Here is a 26,089-nt window from a genome sequence, read left to right as displayed (position 1 = left end):
TATGCTAAATCGCTTGATGTAGTAATTCATACGAATTTGTACGACTTTTTAATTTTGTTAAATCGTACGTAAAATTTACGAGTTTGTACGAGTGAAGTCGTACAAATTCGTATGAATTACTACTACAAGCGATTTAGCAAACATCGTATGAATTTGTACGACCACATTCAATGAACTCAGTTGCACAGTTAGTATGAATTTGTGCGATTGACCAACCCCTAACCCCGCCCCTTAACCTACTGGGGTCTAGACAAATCATACAAAATCGTACGAGCGTGGTCGTATGAATTCATACGAATCATCCACCACGTAAAATACGTATGAATTGGTCGTGAGATCGTGTTAGTATTTTAGTTAATCTTTAGTTAATAGAGTTTAATGAAAAACGCTATTTTTATATGCATTGTATTGTTTTTAGTATTGCTACATTTCTATTATGAGAGGAGATTATACAGGACAGACCTAGACTGCAACCTTCGCTAAGATGACTCGCAGACAGCCTTTATAGCAAGGCCGCGATGAAAGGTCTTGTTTCCACTCATCTAGTTATCACAGACCTGCACTTTTCACCGTCTGCCCTCCTAGCACTAAAATGAACCCTCATAGGCTTTGAGTGAAAGCTACACCGCAAACCACACGTTCCTCTCACATTGCGTAATTAGTAATTAATTAGTTTTCTTGACCTCATAGCCAATTCAGAAGCTGCAGCTGTCACTAATATATATTTCTTTCAATAATGACAGATGATGAACCAGGAAAGTTGTGAACTTTTTTTTGTAACAACAAATGCTCTCTATTTTCCTTATGCTTTGCTTTATACGTGCGTGTTTGTGGTTGATGCCTGGGAACCATGGTGATTCATTTCTTAAAAGCGTCGCACAAAGAATAGCCATGCTCTCAGAGTTTTTCCATTGTGTTTAATTCAATGGAGGCATTGACGGCCCACATTTCTATTTTGAGTTGTTATCACGGAACTGGCAGGCTGCTCTATAGTTCAACGCTTACGGCAAGTTAAGCAACAAAGTGACATTGATGAAACAGTCTGTCTCCGCTTTCAATAAACATTTTAGTGAGAAATATAGAATTTCCAGTGTTTTGAGAGACAGGCCTCCCTCTGAAATATCTGGGCCAAATGGCTGGATTAAGACGAGTGTTGATTTTCACCAGGGCTGGGTCATAAATACAGGACACGTCTCAACATCAGGACTTGAGTGATGACTAGATTTACTGAGCGCCTTCACCTTTTCCATGTATTACTCAAGTACTACCACTCTTTCAAACCCCAATGACTTTTCATTTATTTACACTTGTTTCCATGGAAGTGACAGGTACAGTACCAGTACTGTTAAAATGTGAGGTTTATAAAAATGACAGATGGTTGGGTGTGAAATTACTCAAAAGATGATGTTTGGAAAAATGTCTGTGTTGTTTTTGTCCATATACTGAAAGTCATTGTGGTTCAGGGTTGTTTTGGACCCCACTGGTGTTCACTGTGTGGACAAAAACACTTGAAACGCTCTTCACAATATCTTCTTTTGTGTTCCACTAATTAAGACCAACAGGTTTGGAATGACATGAAGTCATAAAATAAGGAGTAAATGATGACAGAACTTGGATTTGTGAGTGAACCTCCCTTTATTAATTTAGGGTAGTGTTGTCACAATACCAAAAGTTTGACTTTGGTACGATACCTGACTAAATAATATCTCAATACTACTACTGAACCGATGCCAGACAAAAACGCTATACGCTGAATACGCTAAAAGGATAAAAGGGCATGAGCTGGGGTGGGAAATTTGGCCAAAATCTTATTTCATGATAGGATTTTCACGATCATTTCTATCATGTAGTGATTTTCGTTATTTTATCTACATCTGCAGTAAAATTAAGACACAAATGAAATTGTTTTTAGGTACAGTAGGTCTGACAGTAGGATTCAAGTCATATAGAAACTGAATAAAGCAATCAAAATATAAAAGTGAAGCACTATATTAATTAAACATTCATACATTTATCCTTAATAAAGCTACTAAAGTTGGTCAAGATCAGTGAGCGATTTTCTTTTTCTTTTGTTGCTTGATTAACATTATAGATACAAACAGCAGCAGGAATATTAGTCTGTCGTCACCTTAAGAGATACACGGATCCAATATATTGATACACATGTGTTTTCTTTCTCAGCTGTTTGTGTTAACTTTAGTCATAGATCAAGACAATTGATGCGAAAAACTTGTGAAAGAGTTCTGAAATTGAAAGAGTCCTTTGTCAAGGTTTATTGTGCTTAAAATGTCTAGTATTCATGCATGGTTGATTTTGCTGCTGAACAGACCATTTGAAGTTTTAGGCTAAGGTAGATCAGCTTTAAGTTGGTCCCAACATGCTTTAAACCAGTGGTTCCCATTCCCAACCACGTTCCTGGAGCCCCACCAACACTGCACATTTTACATGTGTCCTTAATCAGACACTCCTGATTCAGGTCATCGGTGCATTAGTCGAAACTTCAAAACCTTAAATGGGACAAATTTGGGACAATGGACAAAAAAATGGGACAATAGAACATGCAAAATAAGCAGTGTTGATGGGGCTTTAAGTGTTTTAAGTGGTGACTTTGCAAATGCAATCAACTCAGTTCAATGCACCGCAAACTGGCATGGACTCTCCAGTCAGTCTCCATTCATATGGCTCTAGTTCCTGTTATTGTTAATCGAATATTAAATTGTCTGCCATTGACATGTTAACAAGCATCAGATTTTGGATCCTTGGTTCACTCTGCACCCATCTGCACACCCGAGCATGTTTGTTGGGCTGCATTTCTTTGGCTCATACTATTACCAGATGTTCCAGTGTCCATAAACACAGACGCAGAGGTCAGACATACACACAGATTTCTCTAGACACTCCTCACACACCACCCCATGCGGTGAATAAAAACAAACGGCTAACACAAAGCCTGGCCTGTTAGTCTGCGGCAGCCTGCACCTCTTCTCACTTCAAGTCCCGGCATTCTAAACACACCACAATAAATATCCGTCTCTGCGCCAGGCGTGACTTAACAAAATAGGGAACAGATACTCTCGAGCTTCATTGTGTTCAATAGAAGACCTTTTAATATGGCAAATAGTAGCTTACTTGTCTGTACAAAAATAGCGTCGCTGCTCTGTGGGGTTAATGTCACGCTGAATTGTCTAGACCCAAGGGATTGTGCAGGGTTTATGGAGGAAGGCTGTGGGTGGTCTATACAGCAGGATTCTGGCTGGTCTCTGCCACAGCAGCGATGTCCAGGTTTGTGAGGTTGAGAGTTTGGCTGACTACTGATGTAAAGCTGCTGTCTCACTATATGAAGGAATGTGTATGTGCTGTTTGTGTTTGCTGTGTTTTCACAGAGCAGCTGAGTCAGGCTGGACTTGGCTAACACCTTCCCGTCTCTATAGGGATAGCTTTCTCTTATCTTCTCCTATAGACCTTAGTTAGAATAGACGGTTTCATTCGCCATGTAGACTGTGAAAAAGTTCTGTTCATTCTTGTCAATACAAAAGTATTTGAGATGCATTTTACCTCTATTGTTATGTATTGTGATTGATCGTGTAAGAGAAGAAGCATATTGAACTAGAAAGAAATGTAGGATGTGAAAATTGGTTGAAAAATATGAGGGCTTGCAACAACATGCTGTAGAGGCAGAGCAAGTGGAGGATTATGATAAAAAAAAAATATTTGTATTTATTTAATTTTGAATTTCTTGCACCAATCAAATTGTGGATTATATGGTCATCATGGGTCATATCTAAATTACATCACAGACCTGTGTTTTGGCGTTGACAGTCTGCTGATAATGAGTGCTTCAGTGGTTTACCAGAATGATTGACACGCAGGAACGCAATGGTGTCATTGAAGAAACTGTATTTCCATCCTTCACAGCCTCATTTTTGTCAAATTAAATATGCTGTTTACTCTAAGGTCTGTGTTTCTTTATCTTTGTCGCCTCATTCAATCTCTGCATTCAGCCCTTCCATTCCTCTTTATTTCTTCCGTTCCTCCTCATTGTCCTCCTCCTAATGGATGAGCCCAGTGTCGTCTGCTCCCCGCCTTTCAAGTTGGGCCTATTTTTAGCCCCTCATGTGCCTGGCTGAGGGGATGCGTGAAAGTGGGGACTGTGTGTGAGTGTTTGCAGATTCTGTCAGTGAAAGAATGAAAGGAGACTGAAGGGGTGCTATAGTTTTAATATTACCGAGGTGACAGGGAACAGGGACTAATAAAGGTGATATAAATGGAAACAGGTCCATTTGTGTTCGGGAAAGACTCGAGAGTTCAGTAAATCTGTATGGTCAACGTTCACAAAACCAGACTGGCACAAATCATATCACAATTGGTAATTCAGTTGCCCACATGCATGGATTCTAACAACATGCCAGTTGACATCTCCAATGTCACCTTTGAACTTAATCCATCTGAGAACATGCTAATACATGAAACAAATGCACAAGAAAAATGAGTGCATCTGATTTAATGCTTCTTAATGTGTATAGAAGGACCTTTGTTGGTAAAAAATGAAAACTGTCATTAATTACTCACCCTCTTGTCGTTCCAAACCCGTAAGACCTCAGATTTCTTCAATATATATTGATATTTCATCACAAATATCTTAATTTGTGTTCTGAAGGTCTTACGTCATTAATGACAGACTTTTTATTTTGGGGTGAACTATCCCTTTAACATAGGAGCCACAATAAAGTAGAATTTAAATTATGATGCCATGAAAAGTTTTAGTTGATCTAATAAGAAATGTATGCACTTGGTTATTTCTGGGACCTTGGAAATGGCGACACTCTGGCCTCCTTTTGTTTTTTTTGCATGTGTCAGTATATGAGGGGGAGAAGAGAGTGAGTACGTGGGAGGGATGTTGCATTGAATTTGTGATGGAATAGAATGAAAAGGAATTATAAAGCACATGATATGAGTTTTGTCATAATTTGTGAGAGACGAAAAGGTGGGGTGAGCGGGGTGAAGGAGTGTATGGATTGACAAGGGAAGGGGGATGCCTCTTCTCTGATCGTGCACCGACATCTGCTCACTGGCTAGAGCCAAGGGTAGGAGGAGTTTGAGTGCTCCTGCTGCAGCGGAGAGAGGGAGGGAGAGAGGGAAGGAAGGAGAGAGGATGTATCAGTGCCACAGAGGAGAGAGAGAGACTGCTTTCTGCATCACACCACTCTATCCTTCATTTACATTCCAGACGCTGGCTTCTCTCTGGAGAGCCCCTGCTCTGTTTGAAATGCCAATCACCACTTGCTGTTCCTTCATCCTCGATCACACACACTTCCTCCACGTTGATGTGAGGGAGCTGGGTGCCCGGCACACGCTGAAGAGATTCCCCAGTCTTCGTTTGACAGAAGACTGAAGTTGCTGCAAAGACATCAGACTCTGGATTACATCATACAATCCCATTTTTTGGGATTTGAAGAAATAAACAATTTGACTACGTTATTTTGGGGAATCTCCAGCGCTGCTTTGCTGTGTGTAATCCTCCAGACTAATAACTGTGTGAGAGCAACTGGGACTTTTATGATCAGAGTGGCAAGGACTCCGCTTCCTCTGCTTTTTTCCTGTGCCTGCAGCTGCCTGCCCCGTTCAGGCGCAGCTGTGCTTCTCCCCGGAAAGGTGGGGGACTGATAAAATAGGGTGGTGTTTATGTCCTCTACTGCTGGGGCTTGATCCGGAATTTAAGCTACCCTCCTCAACAGCTTGTAGTAAGTGACTCTCCTCAGGATACTGTCGCTGCATGTGTGTGCTCTGGTGAAAGGATTGCTGTGGACCTGCGGCTCATGTTGCTGATGATATGGAAGGCACCTGGCACGGACACCTCCCCCATGTCAGCCGTACTGTGGGCAGCCTTTGCTGAGCTGGGCCCCCAAGGAACTAGCACCCTAATTGTGCGCCCATGCGCACCCTAAACAAGATGAACGCAACTGAGTTGAACCATAGCACAGAAACCTTCTGCCTCCTGGACATTGGCTACTCTCAGATCTTCAACACTTGCCTGCTGGAAGTAGCTGTTGTTCTCTTCTTGACAGTGCTCATCATCTCCGGGAACCTGGTGGTTATCTTTGTTTTCCACTGTGCCCCGCTACTCAGCCACCATACCACTAGCTCCTTTATACAGACTATGGCGTATGCAGACTTTCTGGTTGGGGTCAGCTGTCTTATCCCCTCTCTGTCCCTCCTGCACCATCTGGAGGGTGTGAACGAGAAACTCACCTGCATGGTCTTTAGCTACATGGTCTGCGTGTTGAAGAGCGTCTCCATGGCCTCTCTGGCATGCGTCAGTATTGACCGTTATGTTGCCATCACCCGACCTCTTTCCTACACTGCTCTGGTCACACCCTGCCGTCTTCGCACTTGCATTGCCCTTATTTGGCTGTACTCTGCACTCATCTTTTTGCCCTCTTTCTTTGGTTGGGGCAAGCCAGGATACCACGGTGATGTATTTAAATGGTGCTCCACCTGGGACACCCAGCCCCTTTTTACCGCGTTTATTGTTGCAGCCCTCTACGCACCAGCTGCTTTCACCGTTTGTTTCACCTATGCCCATATCTTTCGGATCTGTCGGCAGCACACTCGGCAGATCAGCGAGCGGAGGGCTCGCTTCGGCCCACAGGATCCTGAGCCGGGTGAGCAAGCCTGCACGGACAAACGCTATGCCACTGTGCTCTTCCGTATCACCAGTGTGTTCTACCTGCTTTGGTTACCCTACATCATTTACTTTTTACTAGAGAGCGCAGGGATATACCACCATGCCATTGTTTCATTTCTGACCACATGGCTAGCAATTAGCAATAGTTTTTGCAACTGTCTCATCTACAGCCTGTCAAACAGCGCCTTCCGCAAAGGCCTCAAGCGCCTCTGCCTGCTTTGTCTGCAACGTAGCGACACCAAGAAGCCCCTAGGAGATCCACCAGCACCTCCGCGCCCTGCTTGCCATGTGTAACGCCATCTTTTGGCAAGATAGTGAGCTTGATTTTGATGTCAAGGGTCATGTCAAGTTACAAGTAGATACTGAAGATTTGTCTTGGCATCTGTGCACTGTCCCAGTTCAAGCCAGGTGGGGCAAGTTACAGAATTACCTGACAGCAAGAAATGGACCCTTGACCTTGGTCATTAAAGATGAAGTGGACAGCTATGCGAGAGTGGGCTATTCTCATCGGTATTTGTATATACCATTCTCAGCCATTTTTGCTGCAAGGATGAATTAAGCAATGAGGAAAGTAGAAAAATCTCATTCTTGTGATTGTGAAGTCTTTAGATTGCATTAAATATTGTCTGTATGCAAAAAGCATAGTTTTTATTAGTGACATTAAAGCAAAGACTGAGTTGAGCTGTCTGCTCAGTAAATGTCTTCTTGAAGGCAAACTCATGTCTTTCAGTGACTTTGTGGCAAATTTACTGGCCTTTGTGGACTGTTGACTTTTACTTCTGATCATGTGGCAGGAAGAATGAGAACAAGTAGTCTCTGTTTCTCCTGTTAACTGGCTCACATTTGTTCATATGTAGGGAAAAAAAAGAAAGATCCCTGTTAGACTGATCTAAAACCTTAAATAATATAGATGTTAAAATTACTTCTGGACAAATACTTTAAAGCATTTCTAAGGGCTTACCTGGTTTTGGACTCATGATCTTATTTGTTTTTACTAGTAATATCCGAGTCTTGCCTCGGAATTTCTGGGGATAATCTGATCACTACCCTGCTCTAAGTGGAAGAATGTGCTAGTGTTTTTTGTCTTTGGATCCATGACAAGTCTTGACCTTCAGCAATCACAATTGGATTTTTTAAAAAGCTGTTTTTCCAAAGAGCAGAAATCGACCCCAGCCCTCAAGCAATGCCATGATTACATGGACTTCCCATTTTCTGCTTATTTAAAGCCATGAAGGGATTACATAACCACGCCTCCAGTCAGAGGACACCATCGTCAAAAAACGCATTAATACAACAGCAAACAGACTACTTATTCTTCCTGACTCATTTCTAAACCTTGATCACACTGGAGATTAAATTTTTAGCTGGAACCCACCCATAGCATCAATTCTTAAAGGCTAACTGTAAATCATTTTGGAAAAAAAAAAAACAGTTTGACTACTTGGAGTATTGCTGGAGTATCTGCTGGACAGAATGACTTTTGGACTTGCCCTCTGCCCTGAAGTGTCAGTCGTGTGCAACTCTCTTGCCATGCTTGGTTCGCTTCCACTGGTTACAATGTGTTTAAATGGTAGGAATGAATGGTTAAGGGGAATGGGGAACATCTGTCCAAGTGCATTGTCCAAACGCACAATCACACTTCAAATATTGTATAATGCAGTTAAGCACAACACAGAAACACGTGACCGTAACAGATGTTAGTTGCTTAATTCCATCACAGGATCCTTAAGATGAACAAGGCCGCAGTGGTAAAGGTTGCTGATGTGGGCAAGAACCAAAAAGATTGTTGTATTCAAATTAGGACACTTGATGGATAAAATGGACATCAGAAGAAAAGCTGCTGAAACTGATATATCAGGATGCAGAGGTCAAAGTTTTATAGCAGATGTTTCTGAAGAGTCTGCATGTGCTCACACACACAAAAAAGCAGAACAACAATGAACTGCATCTTACTGCGCTGTACTATTTATCTTTATGACATAGATACATGTACATAATTCATATGTGGAGGTGCCAAGAAAATTGAGGGCATTGAAAAGCATGCCCTTTGTCTTTTTTCATGCTGTGATCATGAATTCGCTCATTTGGATGGTACTGTTAAAAATTATTTCTTATGCAGATAGCTTTGTCCTCATAGCTGACCAAAGTATCAATATTTATTGGTGTTCTCTGATGGAATTGTTATTTTTATTTTTTTAATATATATAGAGGAACCACAAAATGTATTAATGAATTGTTGTCGAATGGATTGATTGTTTGTAGTAAGATGTTTATTATAAAAACAGTTTGCATTCCTCTTTGTATTTAATCTAATAGTATTTATGACCTTTACCTTCTCTTAAATTGTTATAAGAGAATGTTTTCCATTGGAGAGGGTTGTGTCTTGTGACATATTCCCAAATACCTTTTTTGTATGACACCATGGAAAAATGCCCTCATTATATCACCAAAACAAGTTTTATGACTGTCAGCAATGGATCTTGTTTATATGCCGCGTCACTTCAGTTAATAACTGAAGACTTGCTTTCATAATTGTAATACTGTGACGTGAAGAAGTGTCTTATGACTATGTGTCTTTAAGTGTTTGGTCAAGATTTTGATAGGAGACGCATAAAGTCTGAACTGCCGTGTCATGGCAGGGCGCCGTGCAATACTTCCATTCACTAGATAGATTTAGAGAGTGATAGAAAACATATCACACACAATAGAAAAAGGGCTTTTATTTTTTCCAAGTGTCCCAGTTTGTTTGTTCAAATGTAGATCTTGATCTTGCGGCCTCTGGCATAGTGCTGTTTTTGAACCAGAGCTGAAAGAATTTGTTAGCCATTTACCCATCCGTCGCTTTATTGATCGCACATGACCATGTGTGCGTGCACACGTGCATGGATGTGTATGTGCGTTAAACAGAACAAAGACGCATGTTTTTAGCATTCGTCTTGATTGCTTTTTGGACTTTTTAATGCCCCTGGATCTCTGAACTCACCCAAGACTGCTTCCTCCCTCTCGTCCTAAGAAACCTTCCCCGTGTTCATTTAAAGGAATCAGATTAAATTAAACGGCCAGCCATTGATGGTCATGCTTGAGAAACTGCCTCGGTTGTGTATTAACCATTCGGAACGGTTGAATTTTGTGAAACCATCCATTTGTTGCTCTGATTCTGATGTCTTTTTCCATTGGTCGACAGTTAATTCTTTCTATAAAAATGAAGTTGAAGTTGGGTTTTCTGCTTAAATTGCTGTGAAAATCCAAATCTTGAAGCATGCGTATCTGTATTTTCAGATGCTGTAGATATTGGTTATTTCTGCTGTCTGAAGGATATTGTAAGTAAGATTGTATGTTGGTTTTATGTACTACAAATGGAATTGTATGTTTTGAAATGAGAATGAGGCTCTAATGTTGCCTAAAGCCGGGCTCACACTGTGCGATTTTTAAAAGTCTTTTGCGATTGCTGTTTGTCACACTGTACGAACATGATCCCCATGTCAGACTGTAGGATCACAGTTGTCTTAATGTCAGACTGTACGACAGTCAAGACGCGACAAAACGGACGTACTTTTTTTTTTTTTTTTTTTTCAAAAACGGACGTACTCAAGAAGACTTGTCCGGAGTTTGACGTCATCAATACGTGACCCACGTTCTTTCGCTATAATGGTAGCTAGCAAACAACAGCAACGTGTAGCGTTAGTTTTATTAATTACATGCTTTGATGTTAAAAAAAACAAAACAAAAAAGACGACGTGTGTGGAGCAAGTCATGGCTGGGCAAAAGAGGACTTTATGGACTTCCGGTTCTACAGAGCGAACTTGAGGTAATTTTGTTATTCGAGTTTAAACATCCTGCCCCTTAATAAATAAACTTTAAGTAAACTTTAGTTTGTACATATATTGTTTTTACAAATAACGAAGTTGAAGTTGTTGCGCTAATTGCGTCATCAGGTTCAGTGCTCCTATTGGTTCTTGGTTTGACGGTCGTCGTAGGAGATGTCACACTGCAGGAAAGTGTCTGAAATCTTCTGACACTGCCAGAATTTAATCGGAGGAAAAAATTGATCGCAACGGCCATTAATCGGCTGTCGGTGAACATGTCAAACCAGCGATCTAGACAACCGATTTTAGCCTAGGATTATAGGAATCTTTTAGGATTTTAGGATTTTCAAAATTTGTCTCAGACGACCAAATCGTGGCCAAAATCGCACAGTGTGAGTCGGGCTTTAAAGGGTGTCAACATTGCATGTTTTGCTTCATAGATGATGGTACTTCTGTCATGGGTAAAAGCTGGAGGAAACATTTCAACTTTTGGGACATTTTGATGCTAGAGAGCTTTTGTTTTTGTTCTCCTTATGATGCCAAAGCATTCTTTTTTTCTTTCCTGTGGGAAAACTGCTCTGTTCTTGAAATCAAAGTCAAGGGCTAGTGCTCTCAAGGGAGAAAATCTCCCAAGATGACTTGCTCTCCACTGTGCTATATTAGGACGCAGGACCCAGTCGGCCCCTGCCATCGCAGAAAATGGAGGGCTGAGCTGGAACAGTGTGTTTTCTCCCTGAGGAACACACCCCTCCGTGCACAAAAACACACACTCCTCTCTGTAACTTTGTGTTGATTGTGCTAGGCGTCTTTGAGTTTAATCATGTATGTTTTAAAAGTTAAATTGCTGAGCCAGGCTCCTTAATGAATTGCTCATGATCTTGCCCTCCTGTAAGTGTGTCTGGTTTTTATTTGATTAACTGGAGAGAATTGTTTTTCGCCTTTCACTTTAATGCATTCCAAATTGTATTTCAATTCTTATAAAAAGAATATGAAAGCACTGCAAAGTCTTTGGTATTAACAATGTATTTGACTGAAAGAAAACTTGATCTTCTTCTCCATATTTTCTTCGGCATATCAACAAGTTGTCTGGTGTGTAGGGCTGTAGCTGAGGTACTAATGTGGTGTGCCGCAAATTTTGTAATGATGTCAAGTTTTAGAAAATAATTGTCAATAATATATTTATATTCTGGTATATCTGCACTGAGGAAATAAATGTGATCTTATCCTATCATGTTTGAATGCTTATTGTTATTGTGCGTGTGTGTGTATGGTGACTGTATTCATGTGACAGTACATTAATAATCATCTTTGGTTGGTAATTACTTGCATTAGCACTTGTTCATCTCATTGGCAAATTAACATCAAAAGTACACGTCACTGTAAAAATGGAAAAACATCATACATTTATTGGTCAAGTACAGTTGTGCCAAATTAAACATTTAGTTTTCTGTGACGTATTGAAAGTCAGAATTGTCTTTGTTTTCATAAGTACTGTAAGTTCTCATGACCTTATTTGATGTTGCATAATTTCTCTGCTTTAGATCTCACCAAATTTAACATTTACATGTCTACACAAGGTTTTGTCAAGCTAGAAGACCAAACATTGCAGAAGCATCAATTTGAATGAGTTTAAAACAAAAAATCATATAAGAAAACAAATCATTAAGAGCCTTTTATTATGCAGTAGTATTAATTTTGAACATTTTCTAGCCAGAAGCAATGCAACAAGGTTCCAGCGACAAGCAATTTGTCTGTCCAACCTGCTGCGTGATGCAACATACATAGTTAAAGAGGACCCATGCTCTTTTTACAAGATGTAAAATAAATCTCTGATGTCCCCAGAGTGTGTATGTGAAGTTTTAGCTCAAAATACTCAACAGATAATTTTTTATAGCTTATTAAAACTGCCACTTTTAGGGTATGAGCCAAAACGCGCTGTATTTGAGTATGTTGCTTTAATGCAAATGAGCTGTTGCTCCCGGAGAAGAGGGCGGAGCTAAAGCTCAAGCTCCCGCATTAGCAGTGCTAGCCTTTGCAAATAAACATTCCCCTATTTATTAGTACAAGCCTGTTATCTTTACAGAAAACATACTCAGTTTCAAAGTCAGTCATCTGATTGTACAGTGCATAATAAATTCGTCTTTATGAATTACACAGATGGGTGCACAGAGCGATAAAAATAACAACATAGCTGGTTTCATGCTGCCTGGCATGCTATCACAAACTTTATAAGTCCCACTTGTGATTATGAGCTCAACAAACTCAAGCGATCGACTCACATTGCTTTCATATGCAACTTTTAACTACCACATTCCTATTCACGATCATTCATGAAGGCAGCACCAGTGAAAACAGACAGAGACAATGGGAGCTTTAGCAGCATTAGCCTTACAGAGTGCCAAGAAGCTCTTTCAGAAGGGCAATTTGGAAAACAAACACGTGATACTTACTTTGTCTGGAGCTGACGTCTGCGCACAAAGTGTTGGTATTGATCCCTACACGTAATGGGGACTTCACCGATTTTTTCCGGGACATTTCCTTAGACAATTAAACTTAACCACAGTGTCCTCAGCGGCTCAGATGGAGGGACTCTATGGGGACTCCTATGTTCGTTAGTGCATCCCAAAACACAACCTTAAAAGCCTCTTTGGCGCTGACATTGGGGGATTTTGACCATAATAGGCTGGTTGTTTCCACACACTGCGGCCACACAACTGTGTTCAAACACCTTATAAAAGTGATTTTTGCATAATAGGTCCCCTTTAATGTTTAATATATGATTATGTGGAGCTGAATTTCGAAACCATGATATTTCACAGTAGGGCCCTATGATTTACGCGATGCAGAATCGCAGAATCCAGTCATAAAAATTTAATTTGCTGTATAACGTGGAATGTCATGTCATTTGTCGAATTTTGGGTGGATAAATCAAAAGTAGGTCAGAATGCTTAAATCAAAACGGGAAGCTGCAAAAATCCCATTTAGATATGAATCCTGCATGTTCTACGTGTTTCTTTGTGAATGAATGGAGCAGACACGTGGATTAGTTTACTACACTCGTACTGAAGCATGCGTGACGCTCACAGTGTTGTCAGCCTCTGCTGCCTTAATGTACGAGTATATGAACACATGAACATGATCTCTAGAACTGTTCTGAGAGTCACTTCATGAGCATTTGACCATTACATTTGAGAAAAAAATATTGTCATATCATATGCAAACAGAAGATTCAAGATTCAAGATTTTTATTTGTCACATACACAATTATACAGAGTATAACCAGCAGTGAAATGTAGGTCAGGTCCGCTCCAAGGACAGTGCAATTATACAGAATACAATATTAAGAAAAAGAAAAGTAGAAAAAATTAAAGAATAAAATAAAATAAAAGATAAAAAATATAAATGTAAATATAAATGTGCAGGTCAGTATGTTGTTGACTTAAATAGTAATAAAGAGGAATGTGCAAAAAACAAATGTGAAAAAAAGTTGTACAGGGTATGTAAATAGCTGCAATATGAGGTAGAAAAAATTATGAATAGCTTATTGATATAGTGATATTTACATGGAGTCAAGTGATATTATGACACAGAGTTAGAGTTTAGGAGCCTGATGGCCTGGGGGAAGAAGCTCCTCCTAAGTCTCTCAGTTTTTGCCATCAGGCTACGGAAGCGAATAGACGGTTACCAGGGTGATTAGAGTCCTTGATGATTTTGACAGCTCTATTTTTGCAGCGTTTGAGGTAGAACTTAAAGGTCTTCCCAGCAACCTGTTAAAATAAAGGTTCGGTTTAACTTGAAGAAACTGTGACAGAAATATATTACTTAATGTTATTATAGTACTACTACTGATAATACAATTATTATTTAACTATTTTTTAAGGAATATTTACCAAAAAAATATTTATCAGTATTTATTTCCCAGAAAAATGTAAACGCCACAACACAGTATTTCTGAAAAAAATTATAATACATTATTTTTTTAATATAATCAGTCAATCAGAGATGCTTTTGATTATGAAAATTTTATGCAATAACTAAAATGGAATCCAGAAAATTAATGGAATATTCAGAATTTGAATAAAATTAAACGGGGGGGAAAAAAGGAAATTAAATGAAAAAAGTATTTCATAGGGTATTCCATATTTGAATAAATTGCTGTTAAATTGTGAATTAGCAATGGTTTTCTGGCAGTCATAATTTTTTGTGAAGTCATGAATAATTCATGATTTTATTATACTTATTATTACAATTTTTGTTTCTTGAAGAAAGACCATGTAGATCACATAGATCATTTCTGGTCATTTAGTGTATTTAAATGAATATGATTAATTATCATTTTGATCGTTCAGTGAAATACATTTTTAGTGTTTTACTTCTTGCATTAAACATTTTGAGTCTACTTGGCTATAAGAGCTTGAAATGATTAATCTGGCTAGTCAGATTTTAAAAATATCCTTTCAAAGCAAAAAAAAAAAGGCTGTAAAAAAAATACTGTATTTTTCAGTGTAACACTGTGTCCTAGCTTAGTTTCCACAATTATTGTTCACATAATATAGTGTACAATTGAGTCTCATTAAAGTTTTCTTCAGTCAATAATGTTTTGTAACAGACCCTGGAGAGCGCTGGCTCTCCCTGACATGTGCTCAGTGGGTGATATGTTGAAGGGAAGAGGATGTGGACCCTCCCTGCCTCCCAGTTAGTGAGGGAGTGATTGGACTACAGTGAACCCACCAACTCACCCACCCTCAGTTTCTAGCTCTCTTTCATCGAGCTCACTATATTTTTATAATCAGACCTCCCCCAAGAAAAACAAAATGCCATTTTCGCCTATTGTTGCCTATCAGAAAAAAAAGGTACAGTGCTTCCTGCGGAAGCAGCCTTCCCCCAGCACACACACAATCTCACCATCACAGTCGAAACACAGCACAAGTTATGTTTTGTGCTTCACGCTCACGCAAGAGGTTCACACAGATCTACTTTTAAACAGTCTTACATCACCATGATTTTCTTAGCACTTCTCGGAGTCTAGGATGACTTTCCCTAATATTGGCACACCAATAATACGGCTCCTTATCTGAGACATCAGGTACTGTGTCTTCCCAGCAACCCATGAACCTGTTCAGACTTCCTCCTCCTGGAGTTTCAGGACGGAGGGTGAGAAGGAGAGTTTTAGAAAACCTTCGGAAAGAAAAAAAATGGCATTCTTCATCCATTAATTCTTTGTTTATTATTCATCTTTTCCTGCCATTCTTTGCATCCTTGCTTTTCTTTAATTCCTCTTGTTCGTTTTCATGGAAATGCTTGAGAGGAAGAAATGTGTACCTCTTAAACTAAAGACCTGATGCTTGGTTCCTGCTCATTTCCTCATGCATCACCTTTTCAAGACCACTTTTGGGTCAGTGACATAATGCTGCTTTATTTATTTTTTAGTCCTTTACTTACATTGTAAAAAAAAACAATCTGTAAAATAACAATACAGTGCAATACAGTGTAAAATTCAGAATGCTGATGAAATACCTGTAAAAAAAAAAAAAAAAAAAAAAATATATATATATGTGTGGAAATATTCCTTTATATGTTATAGTACATTATGCCCTGTTTTTACAGATTTAGTGTAGTTATTTATTTAAAATACAATTCATACATACAGCGATTTAAATGCACCACATATCTTTGGTATGATTAGTTTTGATAATATTTAGAGTTTGGAGAACTGTCTTGAAATAAATGTATTAATAATAAAAAAATCTAATTAAAAGGATGAAATACTTTGTAAAGATTGTTGGGGGTATTTTGGCATCTTTTATTATTATTTATTAGGGTGAAAAAATAAGCAGTGAAACAGTGCTGTTAAAATATTATAAATATTTGAAAAACTACTGTCTGTAGTCTATTATAACTGACTATTATATTGTATTATATGGTACAACTGACTATTATATTGACAGCTGTAACCCCCCAAAAATATATTAACTGATATTTATAAACTAAAAATTTATGACACTTGTTTTAAAAAAAGAAAAAAACATTTGAGATATATACCTTGATGTGTACATCTATTTAAGGTGCAGGGAAAATGTTACTTTTCTTTTCATCCTTAAACCACATGACATTTTTTCTTTTTTAATTTTTTCAAATTTCTAAACACATTATCAAAACCATTTGACCATTTGAAAGTAAATTTCTTTGCATTTTAAACTGGATATTTTTAAAGCTTTTCTTTTTTTTTTTTAGACATTAACTTGGGACATTTAGAGCTGCTTTCCTTCCCAGTGGTTGGTTTCTCTAATCTAAGGCTAAACACTTTGTATCACCTTGTATCCTGAGCCTGATCTGATCTTCCTCAGAGACGTGCTTCAGGTAAGGTGCAGTCTAGTCAGACTGGTTCGATTATGCTCACATCTCAGACTGACCTATTTTTAGCTGCTTCTAGTCCACTGGATTCAACATAACCCTCTGCTAGTTTCTTCTCAGACCCTTTTCCATTGTCTTCTCATCTTGCAGGCCGGTGCTGGTGTGAGCGGTGGGTCAGTCTGCCTCATGTTCGGCCTGAGTTTGTGTAGCTGCTGAGCACGTCAGCTGAGCTGCTGGCTGCAGATGCATTATTTAGTGGCTCCTCTCTTCCACATAAACATAGCATCAATTATAGAAAGAGAGGGTAATTAATCTTTGAAAAGGGGTATGCTTACTAAGGCAGGAATCCGCTGTTAGTGCAAATGTGTGGGAGCGCTTTCGAGCGCCTTGCACTCACGCACGCCGGTCTGTTTGGCGTTTCTTTGGAAAACAGATGTTCCCTGGAGGTTATTTCCTGGGCTTTAGTCTTGGTACCGTTGTTAGGAGGTGGCGATTGACTTGTATTACATGTGGGATGGTGTGAATTAGGTACGTTGGAGGCCCAGATCTACAACGCCTATGGCAACTCTGTGAGCATCAAAAATGGTGACAGAAGGAATGGAAAAGTGCGATGAAAGCAAACGACATATTCCCTTGCTTTCATCGCCTTGTTCCATTCCTTCTGTCACCATTTTTCAATGTGATGGAAGAAAGGTAGAGCGCGGCTACTGATATTAATCATGCTTTTTGGAGAAGATTGTAGTCTTGTGCTGGAAAGAGGATGAATAAAACATGGTGTCCTGAATTCAGACTGAACTCTGCCGTCCAGACATACATAACCCGAAGAGAGTTGGGAAAACCAGAGGAGACTCCCCATCTCTACCAGGATAAATCCTTTGTCTGGTGTGCGTGTAGTCAGATATTTAAACTAAGTGAAATATGTATTTTGTTCACAGATTTTCTTTAAATAACAGAGTTTTACAATAAATTGTTTTATTACATTTGATTTATTAATATAATAATTTATTTATTAAGTTCTGTCCCATCTACAGTACCATTCAAATGTTTAAGGCCAGTATTTTAAATTTTTTTTAGAATTAAATTTTTTTTTTTTCAGGAAGGACACATTAAATTGATTAAGAGTGACAGCAAATACACGTAATGTTACAAAAGATTTATGTTTAAATTAAAAAAATTATTTTGAACTTTCTATCCATCATAAAATCTTGAAACACAAGGTTTCCATTGCTGATAATAATTAGAAAAATTTCCTTAAAAAGCAAATCAGTATATTAGAATGATTTCTGAAGGATCATGTGACACTGAAGACTGGAGTAATAATTCAGAAAATTCAGCACTGCCATCACCAGAATAAATTAAATTTTTAAATATATTTGAATAGAAAACAGTTGTTTGAACTGGTAATAATATTTCAGAATATTCCTGTTTTATTGCATTTTTTTAAATAAAAAATACAGCCTTGGTGAACATAAGATACTTCTTTAAAAAAACTAAAAAAATCTTTCAGACTCCAGATTTTTGCACAGTAGTGTATTTCCCCATTAGAATTTAACTTTTTTTTTTATGCATAGTGACATCAATTATATTGATGCCATTAATTTTTGAATGCATATATGTTAATATAATGGTGTTCATGCATATAATGCAATTATGAGTTATGTTTGATGTTGAGAAACAGAATTCTGAAAGACCAAGATTTTTCCCATGCTCAGGCAAGTGTATGTGTGCTAGATGTGCAGTAATGAGTCATTACCCTTCTCCTCTTGTATCTCTGATATTAGAGAGCACATTTAATAATAACTTAAATTATGATAGATAGTTCAGAATGCTTCTCACTTGAAGGGATAGCTCACCCAAATTTACTTACCCTCAAGTTGTTCCAAATCTCACTGTTCCAGAAATTCCCGCAGTGCCTTAGCTGTACTCTGAGAGTCACTTTTTTGAGTATGTAATAACTGACGGGCATGATGTAATATTTAGCATTATTGTTTTTTGAAATTGCAAAAGAAAGAGGCAGCAGTTTGCCCTCAAGCTTCCAAATAGATGTTTATATAATCTGTTATTAAAGTACACTCTATTATTAGAGTGTTGTGACATACGCTGCAAAGCTTAAGTAACTCTCTAACATTTTTTGTGTGTTTGGTACATTATAAGGATGGGCCACATCATCTGACTAGTTGATTAGTAAGGAGGACTAGTTTATCTAGATTTTTGTTTATAGTTTTTTTTCTTTAAAGGGGATACACTTAACGGCAGCTGCAGCCTTACGGCTCTATATTCTTTAGTTTTTATTTTTCTACCTATATTTGAATTAAAAATGCTGAAATGTTTGAGTTTTTAAAGTAGTATATGCAGAAGTATATTGTATTAAAAATCAGCCTATATATATTAATGTAGAAAATGTTTTCTTTTGGTAGTTTCTCTGCATATTTTTTCTAATATACATTACAAGAAATATTTAAATAATCCAAAAATGCATTAAAATAAGGAACCATTGATCAACAGAATCACTGATAATTAACTGTGCCATTCTGAATGAGCAAAAATCAATCTTTTAAATCCAAAATTTGAGTTGTAAATTGAATTGATTCCCTGTTAACCCAAATATCCACAACTCTGCTGAAGTTTTTTTTTTACTAGTTTAAGGATGGCTTGAGTTGAACTGACTGTTACTATATAACCCAGCCAGAAATAAACACAGAGCATTGCATTGAGCTTTGTTTATGACTCTTAGTTTTGAGAGCAAAATTTAGCATCCAGAGTAATTCAGCATTTTTGTGCTATCACTAGCTGGCTTTGATGTACCGGGTGCAATAATGGAAGTGAAGTGGCTGGTTTTGCAGTGTGACAGAAATAGCGGCTGTCCATCAACAGTCTGCAGCTCCAGGCGCTCACACTTTGTTTATTAAGGGAGCGATCTAGTTTAATGTGATCTAGTTTTTTGTGTCTATCTAGAAAGTTGTTGTTCTGGAAACTTTACATGGACATTATACAGACTACAAAGGTTAGCAGATACTGATTTCTAGTAGGTTTGAGGGGTCATGCAGAGTTAGTTTTACCAACCCAAACAAAGTTTTCTTCTGTGCAATTTATGTTGCTTGCAATAAACTGTTTTGTCAGCCAAACTTCATACATAAATCTTAAAGGAACAGTTCACCCAAAAATTAAAATTCTGTCAAGACTTACTCTACCTGAAGTTGTTCCAAACTTGTATGAATTTCTTTATTCTGTAGAACACAAGAAGATATTTTGGGAAATGTTGGTAACCAAACATTTGACAGTAGCCAGCATTGACTCCCATAGTATTTTTTTCCATACAATGGACGCCAACAGTTCAGTTACCAAACTATCCTAACTATTAATAGAATTAGAACATTTGCTTTCTTCAGTTACACGTCATCCTTTTAGCAACATCTTAAATAATTCAAATCTGCAGGAACTTACAGTACAATCCCAAGTAGCCTGTTTAAATTAAATAGATTGAAATTGGATCGCAATGAACTCCCGTGGAGTGGTAATGTAACATCTCCTCCAGAGCATGTGGCTCCCTCTCTGTCTTTTGCTTTCAGTATCATCCCCACGGCACCCCCCACAGGATTTGTCATGACATTTTGCATCTTCTTTCAGTCTTGTGATGAGCTCTTGTATCGATTACATCATGTGTTCTTTTCTGAGTGGCTTAATTGGGTGATTAAGTAAGCCAGTGAAAGATAACAGTCCTCAGTTCTTCTGTGGAGTCACATCTACCAGCTTACGGTTTAGATGTTTGTTCCAAACGCTTGGACAAGATTGTGATTTTCATCTGTGTCATCTGTGTTTCTGAAAGACATGGGTAATTGGAAGTCCTGCTGAAAATACTTTCTTCTATGTGACACAAAAGGAGATTTTTTTTAGGAAGTTTTAAGCTGTTCTTTCAAGTCTTTCAAGCTTCATAAAAAAAGACATCTGAACTGTGCATTAAGCAGAAAAGATCTTAGTACAGTTTTGGTCCATCAAGAAAAACACTGTTTGTTCAGCTGAACAATGCAAACTGAGGAAGCTCTAGGATCTTTTGGGTTTGCTAGATGGCCATGTGCATGGGACTAATACCTCTGACACTCGTACATGCACATATGCTGAGCCTGTGGGATATTCAACATACTCTGCGTGTCTGTGATGCTGAAGGGTAACACTCTTGAGCACACGCATACATGCATGTCCACCCCAGATTGTCCACATTGCTTTGTGAGAACACCCTGTTCCAGTGGACAGATCTTGTTGCATTATGTGTGTTTGGTTTTTGACATGTCCTATCCACTGCCCCCTAGTGGACAGGAGTCAAATGTGCTTTATTTGTCTATATACAATCAAAGTGAATGGGGACCAGCAACATTGGCTCAACCATTGGCTAGAGTTTAGGATTGGATGGTCCGTTTGTGCAAAGACAAATGTGGTTGTCATTATTTTTGCACTTCAATTTTGTGTTCATAGTGGAATGGAAATAACACATTTTGCATTATATATTGCAGTGTAACTTTATATTTTGGCATTAAACAGTATTAGCTTTGCCTCATGGTAAAATTTCTCTTTCTCTCTCTCTCTCTCTTATCTTTTATTAGGAATCCCCACAGGACAGTGCCATCACTCGTGACATTAACCGTACGTTTCCTGCACACGACTACTTCAAAGACACGGGCGGTGACGGGCAGGACTCTCTCTATAAGATCTGTAAGGTGAGCAGATGACCTGTCTGCCATTTGCTTTCAATTTGTCTGCTCAGCTCCGATTCTGCACTTCTGCTCTGCCTCTGTTCATTTATCATTTTCAGCTCTACAAAATCCATTTCCTACCATTAAGAAAAGTTAAATGTGCACGTTTGGTCTGCTCCAGTTTCTTTATAAACTTTTATTTTATAGATTTTCTTTTTTAACTTCATTTAAGAAATGTTATATGTATAAAGATAGAGACAGTAGCTTGATGGATATCGATGATTGATATGTAAATTGATATACAAATTGATGTATAGATGGCTACATGGATGGATTAATATATAGTTGGATGGATGGAATGATATAGATGGATGAATATCTAGATATGTGGATAGGTTGGCTGTATAGATGATTGGATGAATACAGGTTGATGGGTGGATAAAGACTGATGGTTGGGTGGATATATTGCTGGATGAATGGACAGTGATATCATTGATAGATACAGTATATAGTTGGATGGATGAGTGGTAGATATATAGATGGATGGATAAATATGGACGTATCAATAGTTGTGTAGTTATATTGATGAATGGATATAGCTGGATGAATTATAGATTTATAGATAGGTGAATGGATGTATATGGTTAAATGGATATATGGATGATTGGATTGATGCATCGATGGCTGGATGGATAGATATATAAATAGCTAGATAGATATAGATTAATGTATATATCTTTAGATGGATATATACAGTGGCCTCCAAAAGTATTGGACAGTAAAGACAAAATTGCTCTGTTGGCTGCGGAGTCAAGACATTTGCAAATATGATTAAAAGATGAATATGAGACAAAATTACAGAATGTCACATTTTATTATTGAGTGATTCAACACATAGATGTTTTACCAGCTAAGAAGTTCAGCACTTTTAGAGTTCATCCCTCTATCTGATGTGAGCATAAGTATTGGAGCAGTTGCCTCACAGGTCTTTCTAAGTGATCAGCTGTGTCCTGTTGCATTAATTCTTCAGATATTAAAAGCAGGGAATGTGTCGTATCGGTTATATCCATTACTTCTGCATTCTGAATTCTGCAATCGATGATGACACACACAAACCAGGATGAAGACGAGGGAGCTGACTTTGAGAGAAAAGCAAGCAATTTGGATGCTAAAAGAAAAGAGGAAGTCAATTAGAGCTATAGCAAAAACAAAGGGCATGCAGAAATCAAGAGTTTGGAAACCACCAGCAACCAACAACGACCTGATCGGCTGAGAAAACAACAGTAGTTGATGACAGACAAATCATAAAAGCTGTGAAAATGAACCCTAAAAGACGTGTCTGTAAAATCACCAACAACTTCCAGAAAGCTGGGGTGATGCTCTGACAATCTACTGTCCTCAGGAGACTTTGACACAGAATTACAGATGCTACACAGCAAGATGCAAACCTCTGACCAGCACCAAAAATAGAAAGGCAAGATTACAGTTTGCAAAAAAGCACAAAGGTGAGCCAGAAGAGTTCTGGAACTGTGTTTATGGACCGATGAGACAAAGATGAACCTTTATCTAAGTGATGGGAAAGCAAAAATGTGGAGAAAAAAGGGAACTGCAATGATCCCAAGCATACAGCCTCATCTGTAAAGCATGGTGGAGGTGGTGTCATGGCATGGGCATGCATGGCTGTCTCTGGAACAGGCCCTCTCAGATTTACTGATGACTTAATGTATGATGACAGTAGCAGAATGAATTTGGAAGGGTACAAAACCATTTTGCCTACCAATATTCAAGAAAATAATTCATTGAGAAGTTCTTCATATTGCATCAGGACAATGACCCAAAACACCCTGCCAGTTCAGTCAAGGAATTTCTAAGGGCAAAGAAATGGAAAGTCTTAGATTGCCCAAATCAATCTTCAGATTTAAATCTGATTGAACATGAATTTCAGCAGCTGAAGAGGAGAGTAAAGGCAGAAACTCCCCAAAACAAGCAACAATTGGAATTGGCTGCATTAAAGGCTGGAAAAAGTATTTCAAAGGATGAGACCAAGAGTCTGGTGATGTCTATGGGTCACAGACTCACTGCTGTGATTGTGAGCAAGGGATCTGCAACTAAATAATAGCTTTTAATCTTTTATATCTGCCTTATGTTCAACTGTCCCAATACTTATGCTCACATCAATGAGTGGGATGAACTCTAAAAGTGCTGTTCTTTTTATTTGGTAAAACATGTATGTGTTGAAACGGCTAATAATAAAATGTGACATTCTGTAGTTTTGTCTCATATTCATCTTTTAATCATATTTGTAAATGTCTTGACTCCACAGCCAACAGAGCAATTTTGTCTTTACTGTTACAATACTTATGGAGGGGACTGTAGATGCATGAATGGACATATTGGATTGATTGGATGTATATCAGCAGATAGATAGAGAGATTTAACACAGTCTTTGAGATTTGAACATCTGCACTGAGTTGGCTTTAAAGCATGTAAGTGTTTGTACATAGTCTCTCATACTGTACTACAGTCCAGAACAGTACTTTCATGTAGGGCTGTGCAATTAATCGAATTAATCGGGTTTAATGTGAAAGTCACAAATGATGAGGGAAATGAGATTGATGGTTGGGTTTCCATCTTTGGGCGTCTCTTAATAATTCACCAGCCCTCTCTCCTACTGTTTCTGCCATCATTCATACAGCACTATAGATTTCTCATATTGACCACACAGGGTGATTCAGTTCTCTCAACCCACAGTTCAGAAAGTTTATCAGCACCACAGTTTGTAATTGTCACAATATTAGCTGACATTTTAACACAGTTTTCTGAGGTATGTAGGTCAGTATTCCATCAAGCTTTCAAATCCGATTCTCACTTCTCTATATTCAAACGTGCCACTAAAGACATTTGGTTTCAGTTCTCATGTGTCTCGTAACCAATCACATGCAAGTTTTAATATGTGAAAGGCCAAATTAGATTAAAAGAGCTGAGAGAATGATTCTACCAAGAATGTTTTTTTTTAAATCATTTATTATATTTTAATATGCAGTCTTTTTTTAAGCATTGCTACTCATAATTTCACTGAAACATTCTGTATCTTTCATCCTGCAGGCATATTCTGTGTATGATGAAGAAATTGGTTACTGTCAAGGACAGTCTTTCCTTGCTGCTGTGCTGCTACTACACGTGAGTGTCACATATGTCACAGACTCCTGAAGCAAAATGGATTGAACCAATGATGTCTACAACATTTAATATAATGAGCATGTGCATATTTGCGCTTGCAAAATAGTCAAAACTACACTGTTGCATTTGAATGGCCATGGAAACACAGGCTGTTTGCACCCAGACCGAATTCTCCACTTTGTTTGAACTAATATGACATCATCCTTTGGGATTTGAGACGGTGCCATCTAGTGGAGTTTCCCTGTTGTGTGATATTGTCAGCCTGATGTGATTGTAATCAAGCTCTGTGGTGGTAGTAGATCAATGTTTGTGCTGCAATTGTGGTGTAGATGCCAGAGGAGCAGGCGTTCAGCGTGCTGGTCAAGATCATGTTTGAATACGGTCTCAGGGAGCTCTTCAAGCAGAACTTTGAAGACCTGCACTGCAAGTTCTTCCAGCTGGAGAGACTCATGCAGGTTAGTGTTAGAAACTAAGAATATTTGATTACACATAATGACAGGAAATTAAATTACCCCATGAGTTACTCATCCTAGTTGTATATGACGTTCTTATTTCAGACAAATGCAATTGGAGTTATTAAAAAAATGTCCTGGCTCTTCCAAGCTTTATAATTACACTGAATGGTGGTCGATGATTTTGAACACAAATGCATGGATTTACTTCAGAGGGCCTTTATTAACCCCCTAAAGTCGAGTAGAGCACTTTTTATGATGGATGGATGCACTTTTTTTGAGCTTCAAAATCTCAAACCCCATTCACCACCAATATAATACCATTGTATTCGTCTGAAAGAAGAAAGTCATATACACCTAGGATGGCTTGAGAGTGAATAAATCATTGGGTAATTTTCATCTTTGGGTGAACTATCCCTTTAAATAACTAAATAGGCTGTTCTTTCCCTTGAAGAAATCATCTCTGACACATATATTTTGTCATGTAAATTAAAATAAATTGCCCTGAAGAATACAAATGTGTTATTAATATATCTGGAATGCAAATGTATTTTATCTTGTGGAAAAGTCTGCTGGTCTTACATCACAAAATACTCATACACTACCGTTCAGAAGTCTGGATTCTGTGAGATTTGTTCATGCTTTTGAAAGAATTCTCTTAATGGTCACCAAAGCTGCATTTCTTTAATAAAAAAAATACAGTAATATTGCAAAATATTATTACAATTTAAACGAACTGTTTTCTATGTGAATATATTTTCAAATGTAATTTATTCTTGTGATGCCAAGCTGAATTTTCAGTATCATTACTCCAGTCTTCAGTGTCACATTATCCTTCAGAAATCATTATAATATGCTGATTTGCTGCGCAAGAAACATTTTATTTTATCATTTCATAACTGTCTTCTGCTTCTGTGTGTTGCA

General features: G+C 38.1%; 2 protein-coding genes across 3 annotated transcripts in view; both read left to right on the top strand.

Moving 5' to 3' along the window:
• The window catches only part of rabgap1 (RAB GTPase activating protein 1), a 92,093-nt gene that overhangs the window by 46,406 nt on the left and 19,598 nt on the right, over window positions 1-26,089 (top strand). For both annotated transcript variants that reach the window (XM_079410944.1, XM_079410945.1), the window contains 3 exons: window positions 21,444-21,557; window positions 24,639-24,713; window positions 25,043-25,168. In XM_079410944.1, coding sequence (XP_079267070.1) covers window positions 21,444-21,557; window positions 24,639-24,713; window positions 25,043-25,168 — 315 coding nt within the window. The remainder of the gene's footprint in view (window positions 1-21,443; window positions 21,558-24,638; window positions 24,714-25,042; window positions 25,169-26,089) is intronic.
• On the top strand, window positions 5,166-8,096 carry LOC306865578 (putative G-protein coupled receptor 21). The gene has a single exon (XM_079410277.1). The coding sequence runs from the start codon at window positions 5,933-5,935 to the stop codon at window positions 6,977-6,979; it is 1,047 nt and encodes a 348-aa protein (XP_079266403.1). The 5' UTR covers window positions 5,166-5,932; the 3' UTR covers window positions 6,980-8,096.

The sequence above is a fragment of the Barbus barbus genome (genome assembly GCF_936440315.1).
Source record: "Barbus barbus genome assembly, chromosome: 47".
In the NCBI taxonomy this organism is placed as follows: Eukaryota; Metazoa; Chordata; class Actinopteri; order Cypriniformes; family Cyprinidae; genus Barbus; species Barbus barbus.
Note: the sequence above shows the minus strand (reverse complement) of the source record. Positions and strands in the feature narration are given on the sequence as shown.

Bases quoted from the DNA above. Each gene is read 5' to 3' on its own strand.
- LOC306865578 (XM_079410277.1), top strand. From the start codon at position 5,933: ATGCGCACCCTAAACAAGATGAACGCAACTGAGTTGAACCATAGCACA.